This window comes from Parasteatoda tepidariorum, chromosome 11 (assembly GCF_982258835.1).
Source record: "Parasteatoda tepidariorum strain Cologne lab strain chromosome 11, Ptep-v5.0, whole genome shotgun sequence".
Taxonomy (NCBI): domain Eukaryota; kingdom Metazoa; phylum Arthropoda; class Arachnida; order Araneae; family Theridiidae; genus Parasteatoda; species Parasteatoda tepidariorum.
Window position 1 is genome coordinate 52687972 of NC_141765.1, and position 17764 is coordinate 52705735.

The 17764-nt window shown below is 30.7% G+C and overlaps 1 protein-coding gene and 1 long non-coding RNA gene across 3 annotated transcripts in view; one reads left to right on the top strand and one right to left on the bottom strand.

Moving 5' to 3' along the window:
- LOC107437339 (uncharacterized) overlaps positions 1 to 17764 on the bottom strand; it is a 30406-nt gene that overhangs the window by 1657 nt on the left and 10985 nt on the right. Inside the window, exons 5-7 of one of the 2 annotated variants that reach the window (XM_016049303.5) lie at positions 17068 to 17232; positions 6118 to 6369; positions 2622 to 2914 (exon numbers count right to left, since the gene is read on the bottom strand). In XM_016049303.5, the coding sequence (XP_015904789.1) occupies positions 2694 to 2914; positions 6118 to 6369; positions 17068 to 17232 (638 nt within the window). In that variant the 3' untranslated portion in view covers positions 2622 to 2693. Of the gene's footprint in view, positions 1 to 2621; positions 2915 to 6117; positions 6370 to 17067; positions 17233 to 17764 lie in introns of those variants that run through there. The other variant, XM_043040632.3, reaches the window with a different exon arrangement.
- The window catches only part of LOC107448984 (uncharacterized), a 29249-nt gene continuing 20597 nt past the window's right edge, over positions 9113 to 17764 (top strand). The window contains exon 1 of the long non-coding RNA XR_001584724.4: positions 9113 to 10088. This is a non-coding gene — a long non-coding RNA (uncharacterized LOC107448984). The remainder of the gene's footprint in view (positions 10089 to 17764) is intronic.

Sequence of the window (17764 nt, forward strand, 5' to 3'; positions counted from 1 at the left end):
GATAGCTTCACTTTTGGAAAAATTAAGTTGTTTCTGAAATTCAATATGAACATGCAATTGATTTAATTTTCATTAGCTGCATTCTTTCAAAGGATTTTTTTTATAATATTTTAAAATACATTATATGAGTTCAATTGTCTGTGTCTCATGCTAACCACATTATTTACTTTTAGGCATATACTTCGATTTTTTTTAAATGCACCGATCTAAACTAAAAAGCACCTTCACTATTAATGTGAAGGTGACACAGATTGGTTTAGGTTATTTCTTGTTTATATAATGATAAAAAATAGATTTTCATAGAAAATATTTTACTGAATGTTAATGATTTTCAAATTCACTGCAATATCTGTTAACTTCAGGGTTCATAGTTGTCCTGATTTTCTTGATAAGAAGACAGTATGACCTTTTTTGTCCTGATATTCCTAATTTTTATATTTGTTCAATGCCTCTCATTTTCTATAAATACGCATTTTAAAAGTCAATCGATTTCATTTATAATGAGCATGAAGTTTTAACCAAGTAGCTCTGAAACAAATAATAATTGAATTTAAAGACCCCATTTTTTTAAAATTGAAAGAAGATATTCTCATTTTTGAGCAAAATGCATGTGGAGAAAAAATGTATGTTAGATGCCAGCAGGATTTGAACCAAGCTCTTTATAGCTGAGTATTAATAAATACTGGGCTCATGAAGAAATCTTATACATACTTACTGAATTATAAATATAGTACTTATTTCTGTAAATGTAGTACTTTATTTCTGTTACTATACAAAAGAAATGAGTTATTTTACTTTGAACTGTCTTTTTGTTGCGTAAGATAAGACTCGTGGCCCAAAAAAATTCATTATTTACACTCCTGTTTTTGAAAGAAGTTCATGTGTTTATCACTATTTTTCAGTTTTCTTTTGAATGTTAGTTGAATTTTTCACAGAATAGATTAGCGAAGCTGGAGAGGTGGAAGTATGTAGAAATTGTATGAATCTTAAAAATATTGCTCTATAAGATCAGGTTTTACTCATTAAAAGTGAGTTATGCTCTAAAAGACTTATAAAATTAACCAAGTATTCTTGATTTCTTTATTAAATCTGGGCTTGTTATGAGGAAGTTCGACTCTAACCAATTTTGAGAAGCGAAAGATTTTTGATCCAACATCTTGTTTTATTAAAAATGCTCGTAAAGCTCTCAAAATTTCATAATTTAAGCCTTGTCTGCAGGATTCATTATTTCAAATTTTTTTGGAAATTCATTTCATACAAAATAAAATTGTTTTGAATTTATTGCATTAGGGATCATCTACTGAATTATTTTTGTTCAAAAATGTTAACCAGCATATTCACTGTGAGATATTTGAAACCCTACTTTATAATTATTTGATTTAGAAGGTCAAATTTTTTAGATATTTTTACTAGATTACAAATTTTAATTTGTAATCTAAGAAATTAGAAATCAAGAGAGAAATATTGATCTAATACTGGTTATTTTTTTAATGCAACAGTAGTATATAAAATCTGTATATTGATCTCAATTTGTTATGCGTTGTACTTCATTATGCTGGAGACTCTCAAAACCTTCTGTTCTAAACAAAGAAATTCTGATATTAACTTAGTCTTTTTATTTATAACTCGTTTATGATGAAATTTATTTTTTATTATGCTCAAGTTGAGTAAATTATACTCTTTTGGTTTGTCATTTTTCCCTTTTAAAAGTAAGTATGTGTATAAGTAGTTTTTCTGGTATATGTATTTTATTGCATAAGATGTCCTTATTTTTGTCCTAATTTTTTTTGAAAATGTCCTGATTTTTTTTCTCCGGCTCAATTGGAGAACTGAAACTATTTCTTTAAACCTTAATATTCTAAATACTACTTTCCTTAATGATTAAAAAATTTTATTTTTAAAAATGTTTCTTGTATAATAACTAGCAAAGCAGCTTAATGAAACTTATATTTTTTCAAGGTGAGTGAGAACAACAGCTCTACATTTTCTTCTCTTGTTCAATTGGAAATAATGCAAGCATCCCAAATATAAATATTTTGTTTGCAATTTTTTCATAATTGGTTTAAAGCAGGGCCTTTTTCAATACTAATTGTTAAATGGACAATTAAAAATGCCTTTTTTAATATTTTGTGATAAATTAATGCTTAATATTGATTTAAATAAAGGGTAAGAGTGTTTGCATGAATTTTAAATGACCAAAATTAAAAATGATGGCCAGTTCGATGAATTTGCATCAAACTTGCACTTACATTTAGAAAAATTGTTTATGTTTGAGTTTCAATATCATGCAAATTTTGCTATGATTTTAATAAAGTGTTAAGTTAAACCGGGTTTTTTTTTTTTTTTAGTTGAACAGTAATTTCCTGTAACCCTGCTGAGAGAGATCCCGATTTCCATAGTAATAAGTTTCAATTTGAAACCTTAATTATTTAATTATTGGATAATAGTTCACTTCATCACAATTTTTATATATTTAATAGTGTGATGTATTATTTAATTACCTAAAAACGTAATTGCTTAACAAAAATTTACAAATTTTCTGAGAGCATTGTGGTTCTGGTATTTTTCTTGTAATATAATATGAAAAATGTTTTTAAAATGTGGCCAATAATAAACAATTATACATTGAATATTTTTATATTTTGAAATTTGTTGCAAAAACATGAAAATACACATCTAAGAAAATTTGTATGTTATTGAATGTAACAGTTTTTTTTCTGCATCACTGGAACAGGAGGTAACATTCCCGCTGAAGGTTCTACATAAGGCCCATTTATGTATAATCGAATAACATAAACCCAAAACTGATTTCTTTCACTTTGGCTACATGAACAAGTAGCTTCTGAACCGTATTTCGATTCCCCTGCTCCATGCAGTCTCATGGCTGTGGTTTCACAGTTTATCACACGAGCACCTGAAAATGTTAAAATATTGTTTATTTTTCTGCCATGTCTTGGCTGGAAAATTCAAAATCAACTATAAATTGATTGTTGAATTTATTGAATCTTAATTCTTATTAATTTCCTTTAATAATTGAGACTTCTTAAATCTTAAACTATGAGGATGGTCTGATATTTAAGGTTTGACGTCAAAATATCGATCGAATACAAAGCCTTAATCATAGTTTTATCTTGAAAAAATAAGTCTGTCCTTTTTTTAATGCATACTCTAAGCACAATGTATTAAAAAAGTGGAATATCTTAGCATAACCTACTATAGATCTAAGAGTTAAGAAAGAAAATATGAAAATAATCATTTTAAAAATATAATCATTGGTTCCAAATAAGCTTACTATGATGGTAGAGGAGAAATAAGAAAGCAGCCTTAATGAAGAAATTGGTAATTAAAATTTAGTGGATGTTTTTTTCCTTCTGTCAATCTCTTTTGCTTAAAAGAATATATAATCTAAAGGATTTTTCTTCTCCAAAGAGTTTTTTATTAATAATAGATTGTGGTGGATATGATTATTTAAATGCTAATTATGAAATTAATGTACTTATAATTTTAAAAACTGTGCCTCTTAAAAAGGGATTTAGTATGACATTGTATTTTATTTATAATGGACTGTGTGAATAAATGTGCTTGTATATTTTAAAACAGATCTTCATACAAAAAACTTAAAGTTTAAGTCGTTCTGTCTTACAAGAAAATTAAATTTTAAGTTGTTCTGTGTTAAAAGAAAGTTATATGTTTTAGCAAATTATTGTTTTTCAATCATTCAAAGACTTGAGCATGCCTAAATTTCAAAGTTTTTTTTTTCTTTCTAAAAAATATATTACTATAAATTTAATATGCTTCTTAATTATCAGATTGTCCTCATAATAAAAATATTAGAAATGAATTAATGGATAATGCAGTCTTTATATTAGAAACAATGCAAATTATAAAAAGAAAACAAACAAATTTTCATAAAAAGTTATACATTGGAACAAAATTAATCATGCTAAAATTAAAATAAACAAAAGTATTCATGCTAAAATTTAAATAAACAAAATTATTCGTGCAAATAAGGCAGATAAAACAAAATAATGATACTTTTAAAAATTTAAAACACCAGCTTGTGCTTCTAACTTAGTATTTAACTTTTAAATTGTATTAGATTACTATTATTATTCTCAATTCGTATGAATACTTAAAGAAAAATAACTTTAATTATAATTTAAGTGTAACTTTTGTTCTTACATGATTACATTATAATATTTTTAAATTTAAAGTTTCATTTTGTGAAATTATGAATAGATGTTAAAGAGATTTGTTATTGTAATGAAATTATTTTTAATTAAAATTTTAAATTGAGCAAAAGATGATTATAAATTGCTAATTAATAATTTATTTGTACTTCAATTTCCAAAAAAAGCATAGTTTTGAGCTTTAAATTTTATTGGTAGAGTTAATACTTTGCTTTTTTATTAGTGTTATATACATAATTTGTGCTCGATTTCTAGACATTCAAATTAGTAACTTAGTGATTTTTACCCCAGTTGAAAAGGCGAAAAATTTCTTAATTAATCTGAGTTTTTATCTTATTTGATTTCCTTTTTGTCTTGACGTCAGAATTCGTAGCATAATAATTCTATTTTATTGTTAGTGCGTAACATAGATAATGTCTGGCTCAACAAATGTTTATGCGGCCTATGTGCAACAACAGTTGCAAAGCTAGCATACCATTCGTTTATGGCCTAATTGTTGAAAAATGAAAAACTGCACAGATCATCTCTATTCAAGTATGCACATATTAAGAATGATTATTGTGAGACTCATAATCGCATATAACAATAATTAAATATCTTAAGGCTCAAGAGTTCTAAAAATGTCGGGAATTAATGAGACTTATGCCCTTTCTCTGTCAATATTGAGTTATTCTTCCTTATAATTATTATTAACAGGGCTTCACGAATTTAACAAATATTGATAGCCAATAAAAATATTAGCACCTCCCCCGTTTCTATTTTTTTTCCTCTGTCAAATTTAAAATTTTATTTAATGCATCCATGCATGAAAGACCAACATTCACATTTGGAATGGTTATTACAAATGACTATTGAGAACAGGGAAAAAATATCGCTCAAGTTTATTTTCAGACCGTTTTTTTTTTTTTTTTGTGGCATAAATATTATTGAACTATATTCGTGACTGAAAAACTAAAAATATAGACGCCACTCTAAATTTATTGGTCGTCAGTGACCGTATTTTACGGGCCTTGCTTATTAATCTAAGTAAAAACAATTATAAGATCTGTTACCTCCGTAAGAAAAACTGAAATGGATTCTAAGTACGCAGTTAAAATTATAAATAAAAAATTTAGAATTTCGTGTTAAAAATTAAGATAATAAACCAGCAATGCAAAGCTAATTTTGAACATTAAAAACAATATATGGTTCTTTTTATTTTAATTGCAAGGTTTATTTTCTCTGTTCTACGGACAGGGGAACTGTTTTCCTAAATCCACTGCAAAGTTTACCTATGTATAGCATGTAATATTATTTCGATAAATTAGTTGGGGGGAAAAACTTATAATTCCACGCTTTTTCCAACTAGAAAAAGACAAATTATCTAAAAAGAAAAAAATGAATAAGATGTAAATATATAAACTCATATTTTGTATTTTTAAACATTCATGAATTGCGAAGCTACATTTTACTGTCCATATTGAATTGCTACAATTCCCTTCAGTGAGTTTGCCTTTTCTAAGGAATGGAGAGTTCAATAGCAATGAAAGTGACCTTTTGCTCATTTTTTTTACTTAATAGTAACATTTAATTTCTGGACCTAAGTACATATTAATATAATTTGAGTTAAGCGCAATATCGCTGACTGTGACTTTTTAAATATAAAACTTTAAATGCGTATTTTAAACTAATTTACAAAAGTTATTCGAGTTTCAAGTGAACAGTGGTAAAGTCTTTGAGCTATCTTTTACAATAACTGTGCTTGATCGCCTGATGCCACTTGAAGTCCATTTAACTTGTTTAAAAAATAAAAGGATGATCTGTGCAAATTGCTGACAACATTGACGCAAAATTAGGAAGCCCCATGACTCCCCTGGCATAAGTGAGAAGAAAAGATCTTTTAAACCAAATATTTACAATATTGGTAATATTGGAAACAAATATTTACCTGTTGCTTTCATCCATGCAGATATTCTTTCTTTAGTTTCATTTAATGTTTCGAATTCGGGGAAGAATATACCAGATGATATCTGCACTGGCACAAACGATTTACAGGAAATATGTGATATATCAGATGACTTGAAATCCGTTTTTGTGTAAAGTGGAGGTTTTACGTAAGTTAAACGTAATATGCGAACATAGAAGGTTGCTCTTCCACTGTGCTCAAAATAATTCATCTTCTGTGTATCCACTTCATTGCCTATAATATATATATATTTATGTAATTTGTAATAGCAATTTTGGATTTTCAAAGAAATCAACTGAATTATAAATAAATCTGAACATGTTTTCAATAAAAACAATTCAAAGTAAAATAAGAAATTTTAATTCTTCTTTTATGACTCAATGACCCTCTGAGGGCCAAGGCCTTTTTATTTTATTACACTTGCTAACTCATCATGTAGCAGATATAACTTCGTTACTTTAAAAACTTAGTACACTCTAAACAACAATTTTCGATACAGTGTGTGCCAAAATTCAGTCCTGAAATAATTTTGAGCATGGGTGTTCACTGGCTTTTAGTCATTAACTTCAAACTTACAAAAAAAAAAAAAAAAAAAAAAACGACTGCCTTAAATCGCATGATCTTGATTGCCAACTTTGAAAATCAAATTGAGGAATTATATGATCAGGAAATGACACAACGATGCCATTGTTCTTTCGAGTTGTAATAAATTTTTATTTTAAATAACCCTGAACTACCAACTGTCTCTCTGCCTCCCCCTCTTCACATTTCGCAGTAGCAAAAACGGTAAATTTCGGGACATCTTTTAGAAAATTTTCAAAAGTTATCCATCTCTCTCTCTCTCTCTCTCTCTGGTATGCCTGTTAAGGCAGAGGGGTGCCATCTATTGCCAAGAATTCCACTTCTGCCACATCATACGTCACACCCATTTATAGGACGAACCCATTCATACATCCATTCATTCATCCATAGATCGCAATTTTTGTGAGAACGATCAATCTCCAATTCAGTACCCCAGAGATATTGATTTCTTATGGGAACATGGAGGACGTTGCGAATCGACAGATTTCACGTGCATCAGTCACCAATTACTTCGTCGCCAGTCTTCGACCGGCGGGGTTCGAACTATCGGACATGGGCTCAGCGCCCTACCGACCAGGCTATCCCGGCCCAATAGCTATCCATGTTTATCTTTTATCTATATTCAGGTTTAATGTTTTTGAATCGGGTTGGGGGTTAGCTGATCAGCGTCCTTAAAAAACTAAAAGATTGACAGTAAAATTTCCAGATAGATATATTTGAAAACCATTTATATTTTTTATCTTTCAAATTTAATGTTCTCATGCGAAGGTCTGGGAAACATCCCAGAGGATTATCCGAAGATATGCCGTCACTGTTTTGATCTTCTACATAGGGGATTGCTCCCCTGCTTTGGCTGTCCAACGGCCTGCTGTCGAAGTAGAGTACTTTATAGTAGAACAGTTTAATGAGGACCGATACCGCGCACCCTCTGTCCTTTCATAGCCTGATTAAAGTGGTCACCCACCCGCACATTAACCACTGCCAGTGATGCTCAACTTCGGTGTTCTATTGGGAACCGTATCTTACGACGAGTCCACTGTGGGGCTTAAAATAATTGAAACGGTAACGTTTTTGTAAATGTTCGTTTAGAATTGTGCAGGTTTTTAGTTTTCTGAGGGTGCTGGTCAGCTTATTTGTGGGACCCTGGCAAAAACAAAAAAATCCAAAAATACCACCCTCCTTGCTGGCCTGGTGGTCTCGCTGATCCACTAAGAGCACGGTAGTGGATTCGAATCCCACCGTAACCCTGTATCTTTGTGGTGCTATTCTCTCAGTTGTGCTTCGATTTAAAAAAAAAAGCTTATATGCCGTCTTTGTATTGAAAACACAACTCTGCATATGTGTGTGCAACAAGAAATAATGCGGGCTTCCTGCTTGAGCTGTTTCGTCCGCCAAACACACTGCAACGTTAAGGTAGCGGGTTTGAATCCTGCCGTAACCCTGGATGTATATTCATGCTATTTTTCTCTAAATTGTGCTATCTGCTCTTCTACTTGATATGGGTCCCGTAGTGGACTGATCGTTAAGACGCGGTTCCCTGTAGATTAATAAAGTCAAGCATCACTGGCTTCTGTCAGTGTGCGGGTGGATGACCACTTGGATCAGTCTGCGTAGGTTCCGAGGGTGTGCGGTATTGGTGCTCCTTAAACTGTTCTACCATAAAGTGCTCGACTTCGCGTGCTAGAGCTGCACAATGGGCTATTGACGACGGTCTGGGAAACATCCTTGAGGATGATCCGAAGACATGCCATCACAATTTTGATCCTCTGCAGAGGGGATGGCACCCCGCTTCGGTAGCCAAACGACCTGCACGCGAAGTCGAGCACTTTACGGTAGCACAGTTTAACGAGGACCAATTCCGCACACCCTCGGTCCCTGCGCAGACTGATCCAAGTGGTCACCCACCCGCACACTGACCGCAGCCTGCGATGCTTGACTTCGGTGATCTGCTGGGAATCGTGTCTTAACGATCAATCCACTGTGGGACCAAACAAGCCTGCAAATGTATGTAATTTCAATAAAGCAATAGGTAAATAAGATAGCAAAATTCTGAATGAAATCAACTATCTGTATTATTTGCTCAATAACAACGTAATTATTCCTGGCCAATAGCCCATTGTGCAGCTCTAGTGCGACATAAATGAACAAATCAATCAATCAATCCTGATGGAATAATTTACTTTTTCACAACCCATTAGTATCAAGAGTAGATTATGAAAAAGTGTGCGTAACTGAAATTAAAAATATCGTAAAAGATCTTGAGATTGCAAATACGGAAATGATTAGCGCAGAAATGCTTTACCGAGGACGCCTGAGTCCAAGTTTATTCATGGAACTAACAGAAATGAAATTCTCAACATGTCTGTGTTTAAAACGCTGAATGAAATCAACCATCGACACAATTCTCTGAGTATCTATGAAAATTATTTCAGGTGGAATAATTTATTTTCTTAGAACTTATAAGTATCAAAAGTGAATAATGAAGTGGGCGTAGCTAAAACTAATAAATATTAGGGAAAATCTTTGGATTATAAAAACTGAAATGATTGATATTATAATTACCATTATGAATTTATGATATCGCACATACTTTACGAAAAATATTTTACTGAATACAGTGTGATTGTCAAGTTTATTCATCGAAATGGTAGAAATAACATTTTCTATGTATAACCGTATCAAAATGTGAGCTTTACAATCGAGAGTTTTGAGTGCGCATAAATCAAGCTTAGTTTGTTGTTGAAATCAATATCTAACGATAAGAAATGAAAAGCTGACAAACTACGTGGACATTTATGTGAAATACTTTAAATATAATTGCTTCGAAGTGATAGTAGAGTTTTTATTGTAGTAGATGACTATTCTAATTTGAGATGAACTTGTAATTGTGAAATTGTTGTGATAAATTTGGATGAGATTCATGATCAGAAATGTGGTCCGTGTGCCTACATCCCCCAGCAAAAGCCTTTACTTAAGTATAAAAAAAAAAAATTCTGAAGCGACTTTATTGAGAAGGAGAACATGTTTAACGAACAATAGCTCAGCTAAATTCAATCAATTTTTGGATTAATCCAAATTTATCCTTACATGAATCAGATGCTAAGCGATATGTTAGGAGGCGAACGAAGTTAAGCTTATCATCTCCCAGATTGCACATCGCCTACTGTTTAGTTGTCAGAGAGTCAAATAGTCTGGGGAAACATATCCAGCAAAGGTGTTTGGAAGGCTGAACTGTATTACTGGAACTCTGAACTCGTCCATTTATATAAACATCTTGGAGGATTATAAAAAGCCCGTTATTTTCTATGATTTTAAACATGCTAGAAATTGAATTTTTCAACAAGACTGCATCTTGCCATACAGCGAAATCGGTAAGTAGGATCGAATTAATTCATGCTTAATTTTGTTGCAATATTTTCAGGATTTCATCTCCACAACGTTACAGATATTCCAAATAATTTCTCTGTATTTCCTGTTTCAAACTGCAGGCTTATCTATAAAAAATAAATGAAAATTTGGTATTAAGGTTTTAAGCTGGATTGGGAACAGGCCTGGTCTAAATTATATTGAAAACTGTCGGTACAAAAATCGCTGCACAGAAGCCTCGTATCGTAAGTCAGCTACAGAACGTAATCTATAGGGTTTGGCATGAAATTAACATTGGTTACATCCAGAATTTGATATCTTCTATGACGGTCCGTTGCAAAGCTGTTATCGCAGCTCGTGTAGGATTCACTAAGTATTGAAACTTTTCTCATGGGCGTATACACAACTAAGAATTTATAATTTAACTACAGCTATGTAGAATTTACAATAACTACAGTATTTTTGTATCTATTCCTGTGCTCCAAGTTTTGTTCAAATTGCATTTTTTACCGTTTTTCAGTTTTCAAAGTACAGTTGAATCAACAAGGAATCAAACAATTGAATCAGCGAAGTGTTATTAATTCAAATGAAAAATAAGGTTAATCTTACTGCTTTATTTGATTGTAACAATTTTTTATTTAAGTTAAACATACAAAACATATACATTATTTGCACAATTTTTCTAAGGTGATGCAGTTTCTTTTTCTGCCACTGTATAATAATAGCCTTTCATCCCTTCAGTGGGTCGATAAATGAGTACCAAGCATGCTTGGGAACTAAACACTAGGGGTTCCGCGTTCGGCTGACCACCTGACCGGAACATCTGCTCTTGCACCCCAGTGCCCAAAGGTCAAGAAAACTGAGATGGGCACAGTAGGCCTTGGCCCTCTATGGGCTGTCGCGCCGCTGAGTTTAGTTTAGTATAATAATAGCGGTGATAGTTTTATTGGCGATTTAATTGCGAAGGTTATTAATATTTTATTAGTGCGATGTTGGTTTTAACTGAAATTATTACCAGTTTAAAACACTACTTATCTCCATTTGTTTTCCACCTTGTTTTAACTAAATGTGATTATGACCTAATCCAATTTCTAAATTTAATAACTGATTATAACTAAATGTGTTTCTGATAGGTGACTTTAATGCACAAGTAGGATATTCTCAAATATAACTGTTTTGATCATTGCAATTATTCTATACTAAATAATTTTGAAGGCAAATTATGCAATTATAAATTAAATGATTTGGCTAATTTTTGTAGTAGTATGTCGATGTCCTTTATGTGCTAAAAAAAGTACTTAGTTATAAATGCGTGTGTAAGAAAATGGACAGAGTCTGAAATGCGTGTTTAAAAAGATGGGCGCAGCTCGAAATGTGTGTTTAAGAAGATGAAAACAGATCAAAATGCTATAAATATGCCCAATAGTTTTGTTGGAAGCGGTCAAAAGCTTGATTCCCTTCATCTAAACTTTAGTTTGCGCGTATTTCATCATATCTGTTAAACTATTTCAACGGAATTTTAACTCTTTTATTTAAAGAGTCTTGTATTATTTTAACATTATTTGTTACTGTCTTTATCTTATTGTTAATTATTATTCTTTCAAATAATGAAAGACAAATTAAATTTTGAGGCATACGAAATTTTACTTCATTGAAAATGTAATTTTGAGTGGCCAAATCTAAATTATAACCAGGATCGGACAAACACTTTCTGAGTATTGTAATTAAAAGAAAAAAATTTACTTTTAATACTTTATTTCTCAGGACCCTTTCGATTGATTCTGCTCAAATACTAGATTTCGTCATGGAAAATTACATAGTTTGAAATTATATGAAAATTAGTTCCACTTCGCAATTCAATGTGTTGACGCTTTTTAATAAAATAAGAAAAAAAATTTTTTTTTTTCAAAACTTGATGAATCTCAGGAGGAAAGAAAAAAAAAAAGGAATTAACTAAGGCGACTATCAAGTTCATGTTTCAATCTGTGATCAAACTAGTTTTGATGCGATCTCCTGAGAAGTGATTTGTCAAATTATGATAACGTTTTCGTGTGTGTGGGTGTGTCTTTCCTCGCATAAACAAAAATCTTTGGTCTTAGATATGCGCACTTCTTAGACTTAATTTAGTTTTTCACAAGGATTCTCATGCAGTAAGGTTGGTTATTATGGAATGCCCTGCATGAAATAAATAAATTATATTTTATACATATTAACCAGAAATACTTAAAGCAAAGTTAACAATTAAAAATGGTTTTGATTGAAGAAAAAAAATTGCAAAAATAAAAACTGATTAAATAAAATTAAAATTCGTGTATCGGCAAAATGATAAAGGCATAATTATCGAACTTTCAGAAAAGCAATCGTGAGAAGACTTATAGTTACCATTTGTGAATTAAAAGCATTATATTTATCAACTAATTATAACGCTGAGTCAAAATCGTTTTCAATAAATCATAATATGCTTAATACTCACTATAAATTTTAAAATTAATTGCCAAAATAAAAATGATTTTATTCAAAGTACGTTTATTATACGAATAATTTCATGATTGTTATTTTTTATTCTTATTTTTCATTGTTTTTATAATTTTTAATCTCCATAGAAACAAATTACGTGAAACAAATTATCTTTAAAGTTCACAAAAAGCAGGCGATGATTAAAGATAGCACGGAAAATTAAATGCATATTTGCACAAGTCAATATTTTTAGAAGTAGAATATGCGTGCTAACAAAATTATTCAATACATTGTTATTCTAGAGAAATCAAATTATTGGTTTATTTGTATGAAAAAAACTTATGCAAAAGCTTTGTTAAATATCAAAAATTAAAATGTCACGCAATAGTCTGAATTTATATAGAAATAAAATATTTTATCTTATTTTTCTTAGACGGCATAATTCCTGGATTATAAAAGGTTTTATTTTCAACAATATAAAGTTTTTCAAATAATAAAAATTTTTATGGCTTTAATTTGCTTTTAGCTAATGTAACTATTATCCTATTTGTGTGGAATGAAAGGAAATGTTTTTAACAACTACTTATGATTTCAAATAAAGTAAAGACTTAATTTGTTAATGAATAATTTATAAAAGATGCTCTTTTAAAGCAACATTTTCTGGTGCTGGTGGCTCTATTGCACAACGAATCATTCAGAAAATTAACGTCTTTCGTTAAAATTGTTGCAAATTATTAGTTTACTTGAAAATAATGAGTAGCTTTTCACACAAGTACTATTATTCAGATAGTACAATAAAAAATTTTTCAATACAAGATTTATTTGTCTGGTGGTCTCTTTTTGTACCATGAACCACAGTTAAAAAGACTAACGCTGTAGTTGAAATTGATGCAAATTTAAAATGAAGAATAATTTTCATACATGTAAATGAGATTTATATGAATATGATTAAAGAAGATAATGGAGTTTTTTTGCGTTTTGGGTAAAAAAAAATTTTTTTTAAAGGACAAAATAAATTTTTATGCCTCTTTTATCACTTTGAAGAATTTTTGTATGTACAGTGGGCTAATAAATAAATAGATAAATACTGAATATCTTTTGATTTAACAATCGGATTTTCACGTATCAGTACTCAAATATTCTGATTAGTTATTATATTTAAAATTCGATTTTTCAGGAACTATTCCACCGGTTTCTGTCAAATTTTTTATTTTTCCTTAAGATTACTTTCTTTAAAATGATTTAAAAATTTGTGTACAGTACAATGCGCAATAAAAAAAAAAAAAATAAATAAAAAAAAATGAAGAATTATTCGACTATTATTAATTAAAATAATAATAAATAATTATTAAATTTTTTTAAATGGAATTATCTTTGGATAAAACTAATTAAATGTGGGCGAAAATTATAAATTCGATTAAAAAGTTTTTGAGCTATAGCGAAATACGCAAAAAGTTACATTAATGTTGATGGGTCCAAGCTTTGGGCCACTTTCCTGGAATATATTCCCCAGATTGCGACTATCTTTCTAGGGGCTAGAAATCCAAACGCTAAAAAAAAGTATGCTTATTAGAGAAAGTGCGTTTTTGTGTCTGATTCTGATTAGTTATTATATTTAAAATTCGATTTTTCAGGAACTATTCCACCGGTTTCTGTCAAATTTTTTATTTTTCCTAACAAGATTACTTATTTAAAATGATGTAAAAATTTGTGTACATTACAATGCGCAAAAAAAAAGAAGAAGAATTATTCGACTATTATTAATTAAAATAATAATAAATAATTATTAAATTTTTTTAAATGGAATTATCTTTGGATAAAACTAATTAAATGTGGGCGAAAATTATAAATTCGATTAAAAAGTTTTTGAGCTATGGCGAAATACGCAAAAAGTAAAATTAATATTGATGGGTCCAAGCTTTGGGCCACTTTCCTGGAATATATTTCCCAGATTGCGGCTATCTTTCTAGGGGCTAGAATTCCAAACGCTAAAAAAAAAGTATACTTATTAGCGAAAGTGCGTTCTTGTGTCTGATTTTGTAACTTAAAATATCGTCTGCACTAATTAGTACAATTGAGGTCACCCCCTCAAACCATTAAGGTAATGGGCCGGGATAGCCTGGTTGGTAGGGCGAAGGGCTCATGTCCAAGACTTCGTGGGTTCGATCCCCATCGGCCGAATACTCCCCGTGTAGTAAATGGTGACTGATGCACGTTAAACCTGTCGAGTCGCAAAGTCCTCCATATTCTCATAACAAATCAATACCTCTGGGGGTATTGATCCAGGAGTTCCTTGTCTTCTGGATAGGTTCAAAAAATTACGAGGTTACGGAGTTGAACCTTAGTAGTAGTAAACCAAAAATTGGGTAGGCTGTTTAACGACGGATAGATAGATAGATACATATACAGTGGTGGCCAAAAGTGTGGACACTTTTTGAAAGTTTCATGTTTTTCAACTTTTTGTGCTTGTAGAATATATTAATTTTCACTTAAATACAAACGTTTATATATCAAATTGAAGGTAATTTATTGTAGAATTTAATAATAAATACAGTATTGCAATATCTGTATTACAAAAAAGGTTATGCAACAAATTGTCAGATCTATCTTAGATTTGCATTTTTTTTAAAGTGATACTTACACAATCAATACTTAGTAGGATAACCCTTATTTTTTAAGACAGCTTCACAGCGTTTTTTCATCAAGTGAACGAGTGTTTGGAGTTCATCTTTCGTAATCACATGGTGCCAAGAGTCAATTATAGATTCAATAAGTTGTCTTTTATTGGGTGGGCGTTTTTTTCGTACAAGAATTTTCAAACGTCGCCACAAATTTTCAATTTTATTGAGATCAGAGCTGTTTCCGGGCCATGATAATATATCTATGCCTTTATTTTGAAAGCATGCTTTGCATACTTTTGCTGTGTGGCATGGAGCTGAATCCTGCTGAAAAATAAATGGTGCGTTGCTGGGGAAGAGATCCCTGTTTGAAGATATCAATTTTGGTTTCAGGGCAGTTTCGATGTATTTTTTGGCATTCAGGATGCCATCAATCACTTGAATTTGGCCCACACCATCTGCAGACATACATGCCCAAATCATGACATTTGTTGTATTTTGTGTAGTTGCTTCAATGCAATCATGATGAAGCGCTTAACCTACTCTACGTCACACGTATTTTCTACCATCACTTCCAGAGAGCGATATGTTACTCTCATTACTCCAGATTACTTGCTTCCATTGATTTTCTGACCATTTAATGTGTTCTTTTGCCGACTTAACTCGTTTTTTGCGTTGCTTTTGACTTAAATATGGTTTTTTCCTTGGAATTCTAGCTTGTTGTCCAAATCCTGATATCCTTCTTTTTATTGTTCTTGAACTTACTGCTATACCAGCTACATTCATTTCACATCTAATGGCATCTGATGACATTTTTCTATCTGGAAGGCATAGCCATTTAATTTTTTTATCGGTAGTAGCACTTGTGCATTTTTTTCGGCCTGTTATGGCAGCCTGAATGCCAAGAAATACATCGAAACTGTCCTGAAACCAAAATTGATACCTTCCATCAGGTATCTCTTCCCCTACAACGCACCATTTATTTTTCAGCAGGATTCAGCTCCATGCCACACAGCAAAAGTATGCAAAGCATGCTTTCAAAATAAAGGCATAGATATATTACCATGGCCGGGAAACAGCCCTGATCTCAATCCAATTGAAAATTTGTGTAGACGTTCGAAAATTTTTGTACGAAAAAAACGTCCATCCAATAAAAGACAACTTATTGAAGCTATAATTGATTCTTGGCACCATGTGATTACGAAAGATGAACTCCAAACACTCGTTCACTCAATAAAAAGACGATGTGAAGCTGTCTTAAAAAATAAGGGTTATCCTACTAAGTATTGATTGTGTAAGTATCACTTTAAAAAAATGCAAATCTAAGATAGATCTGACTATTTGTTGCATAACTTTTTTTGTAATACAGATATTGCAATACTGTATTTATTATTGAATTCTACATTAAATTACCTTCAATTTGATATATAAACGTTTGCATTTAAGTGAAAATTAATATATTCTACAAGCACACAAAGTTGAAAAACATGAAACTTTCAAAAAGTGTCCACACTTTTGGCCACCACTGTATATAAATCATTAAGATTAAGCCCTGATATGTTCGTGGTTTTCATCTCCGTGTAACGCAAATGCGAGTTAGTGCAAAAAGTCCTTCACGGTGGCTAGTTTCTTCAAATGCATGATACAGGGGTTTCCTTGTCTTCTCGGTTAGGTTCAAAGTTACAAGGCTTCGGAGTTGGGGTTTGATAATTATAAACTCATAATTAGGTCGGGTGTTCAACGTCGGTTATAAAATAAAATAAAATTGACAAAAGATGAAGTGTTGCACTATTTTTTTTTCTCTTACACTTATTTTTTTACGATAATTACGATACGCTTAATTTCCATATCGTTTAGATGTATTCCTTTTTTGTAGATAAAAAGTAAATTAGATTAAAAAAGTAAATACCTCTTCTAACTTTAATTTCCAGGGATTGAGCATTGCAGATTCTAATATCAGCTTGCTGTGAACACCAGACTGAAGCTTTATTAACCATGGTCGAAAAAAGCTCATATTTCGGCAAAGAAAATATACCACCTCTTTCTAAAATATCTGGTATAAAGTCTTTAATTCCTGAAAGAAAATTAAGTGACGCGAAAAAGTTAAATAAATAAATATATATATATATATATAAGATAAAAAGATTATATCTTTTATTTTCCGGATTTTTTAAAATTTTTTGTCCCTTTTTTTCCCCTCCCCCCTTCCGGTTTTTTTTTATTTTTATTGTCTTTCTTTTTTCCCCTTTTTTCATTGTTCTGTAATTTTTCCCTTGTTTTCTCTACATTTTGAATATATATATATATATATATATATATATATATATATATATATATATATATATATATATATATATATATATATATATATATATATATATATATATATATATATATATATATATATATATATATATATATATATGAAGCCAGTGTTAATGGTAAACAAAAAATATTTCATTGAAAAAAAAAAAGAAATTTGAAGAAATTTTTAATATTTCATTTCGGGTTTTACCTACCTGTAAGCTTTGAAAAAAAAAAATTTTTTTTTTTTTTTCATTTCATTATCTAAATGGGATTAAAATTATTGCATCAAAATTTCATCT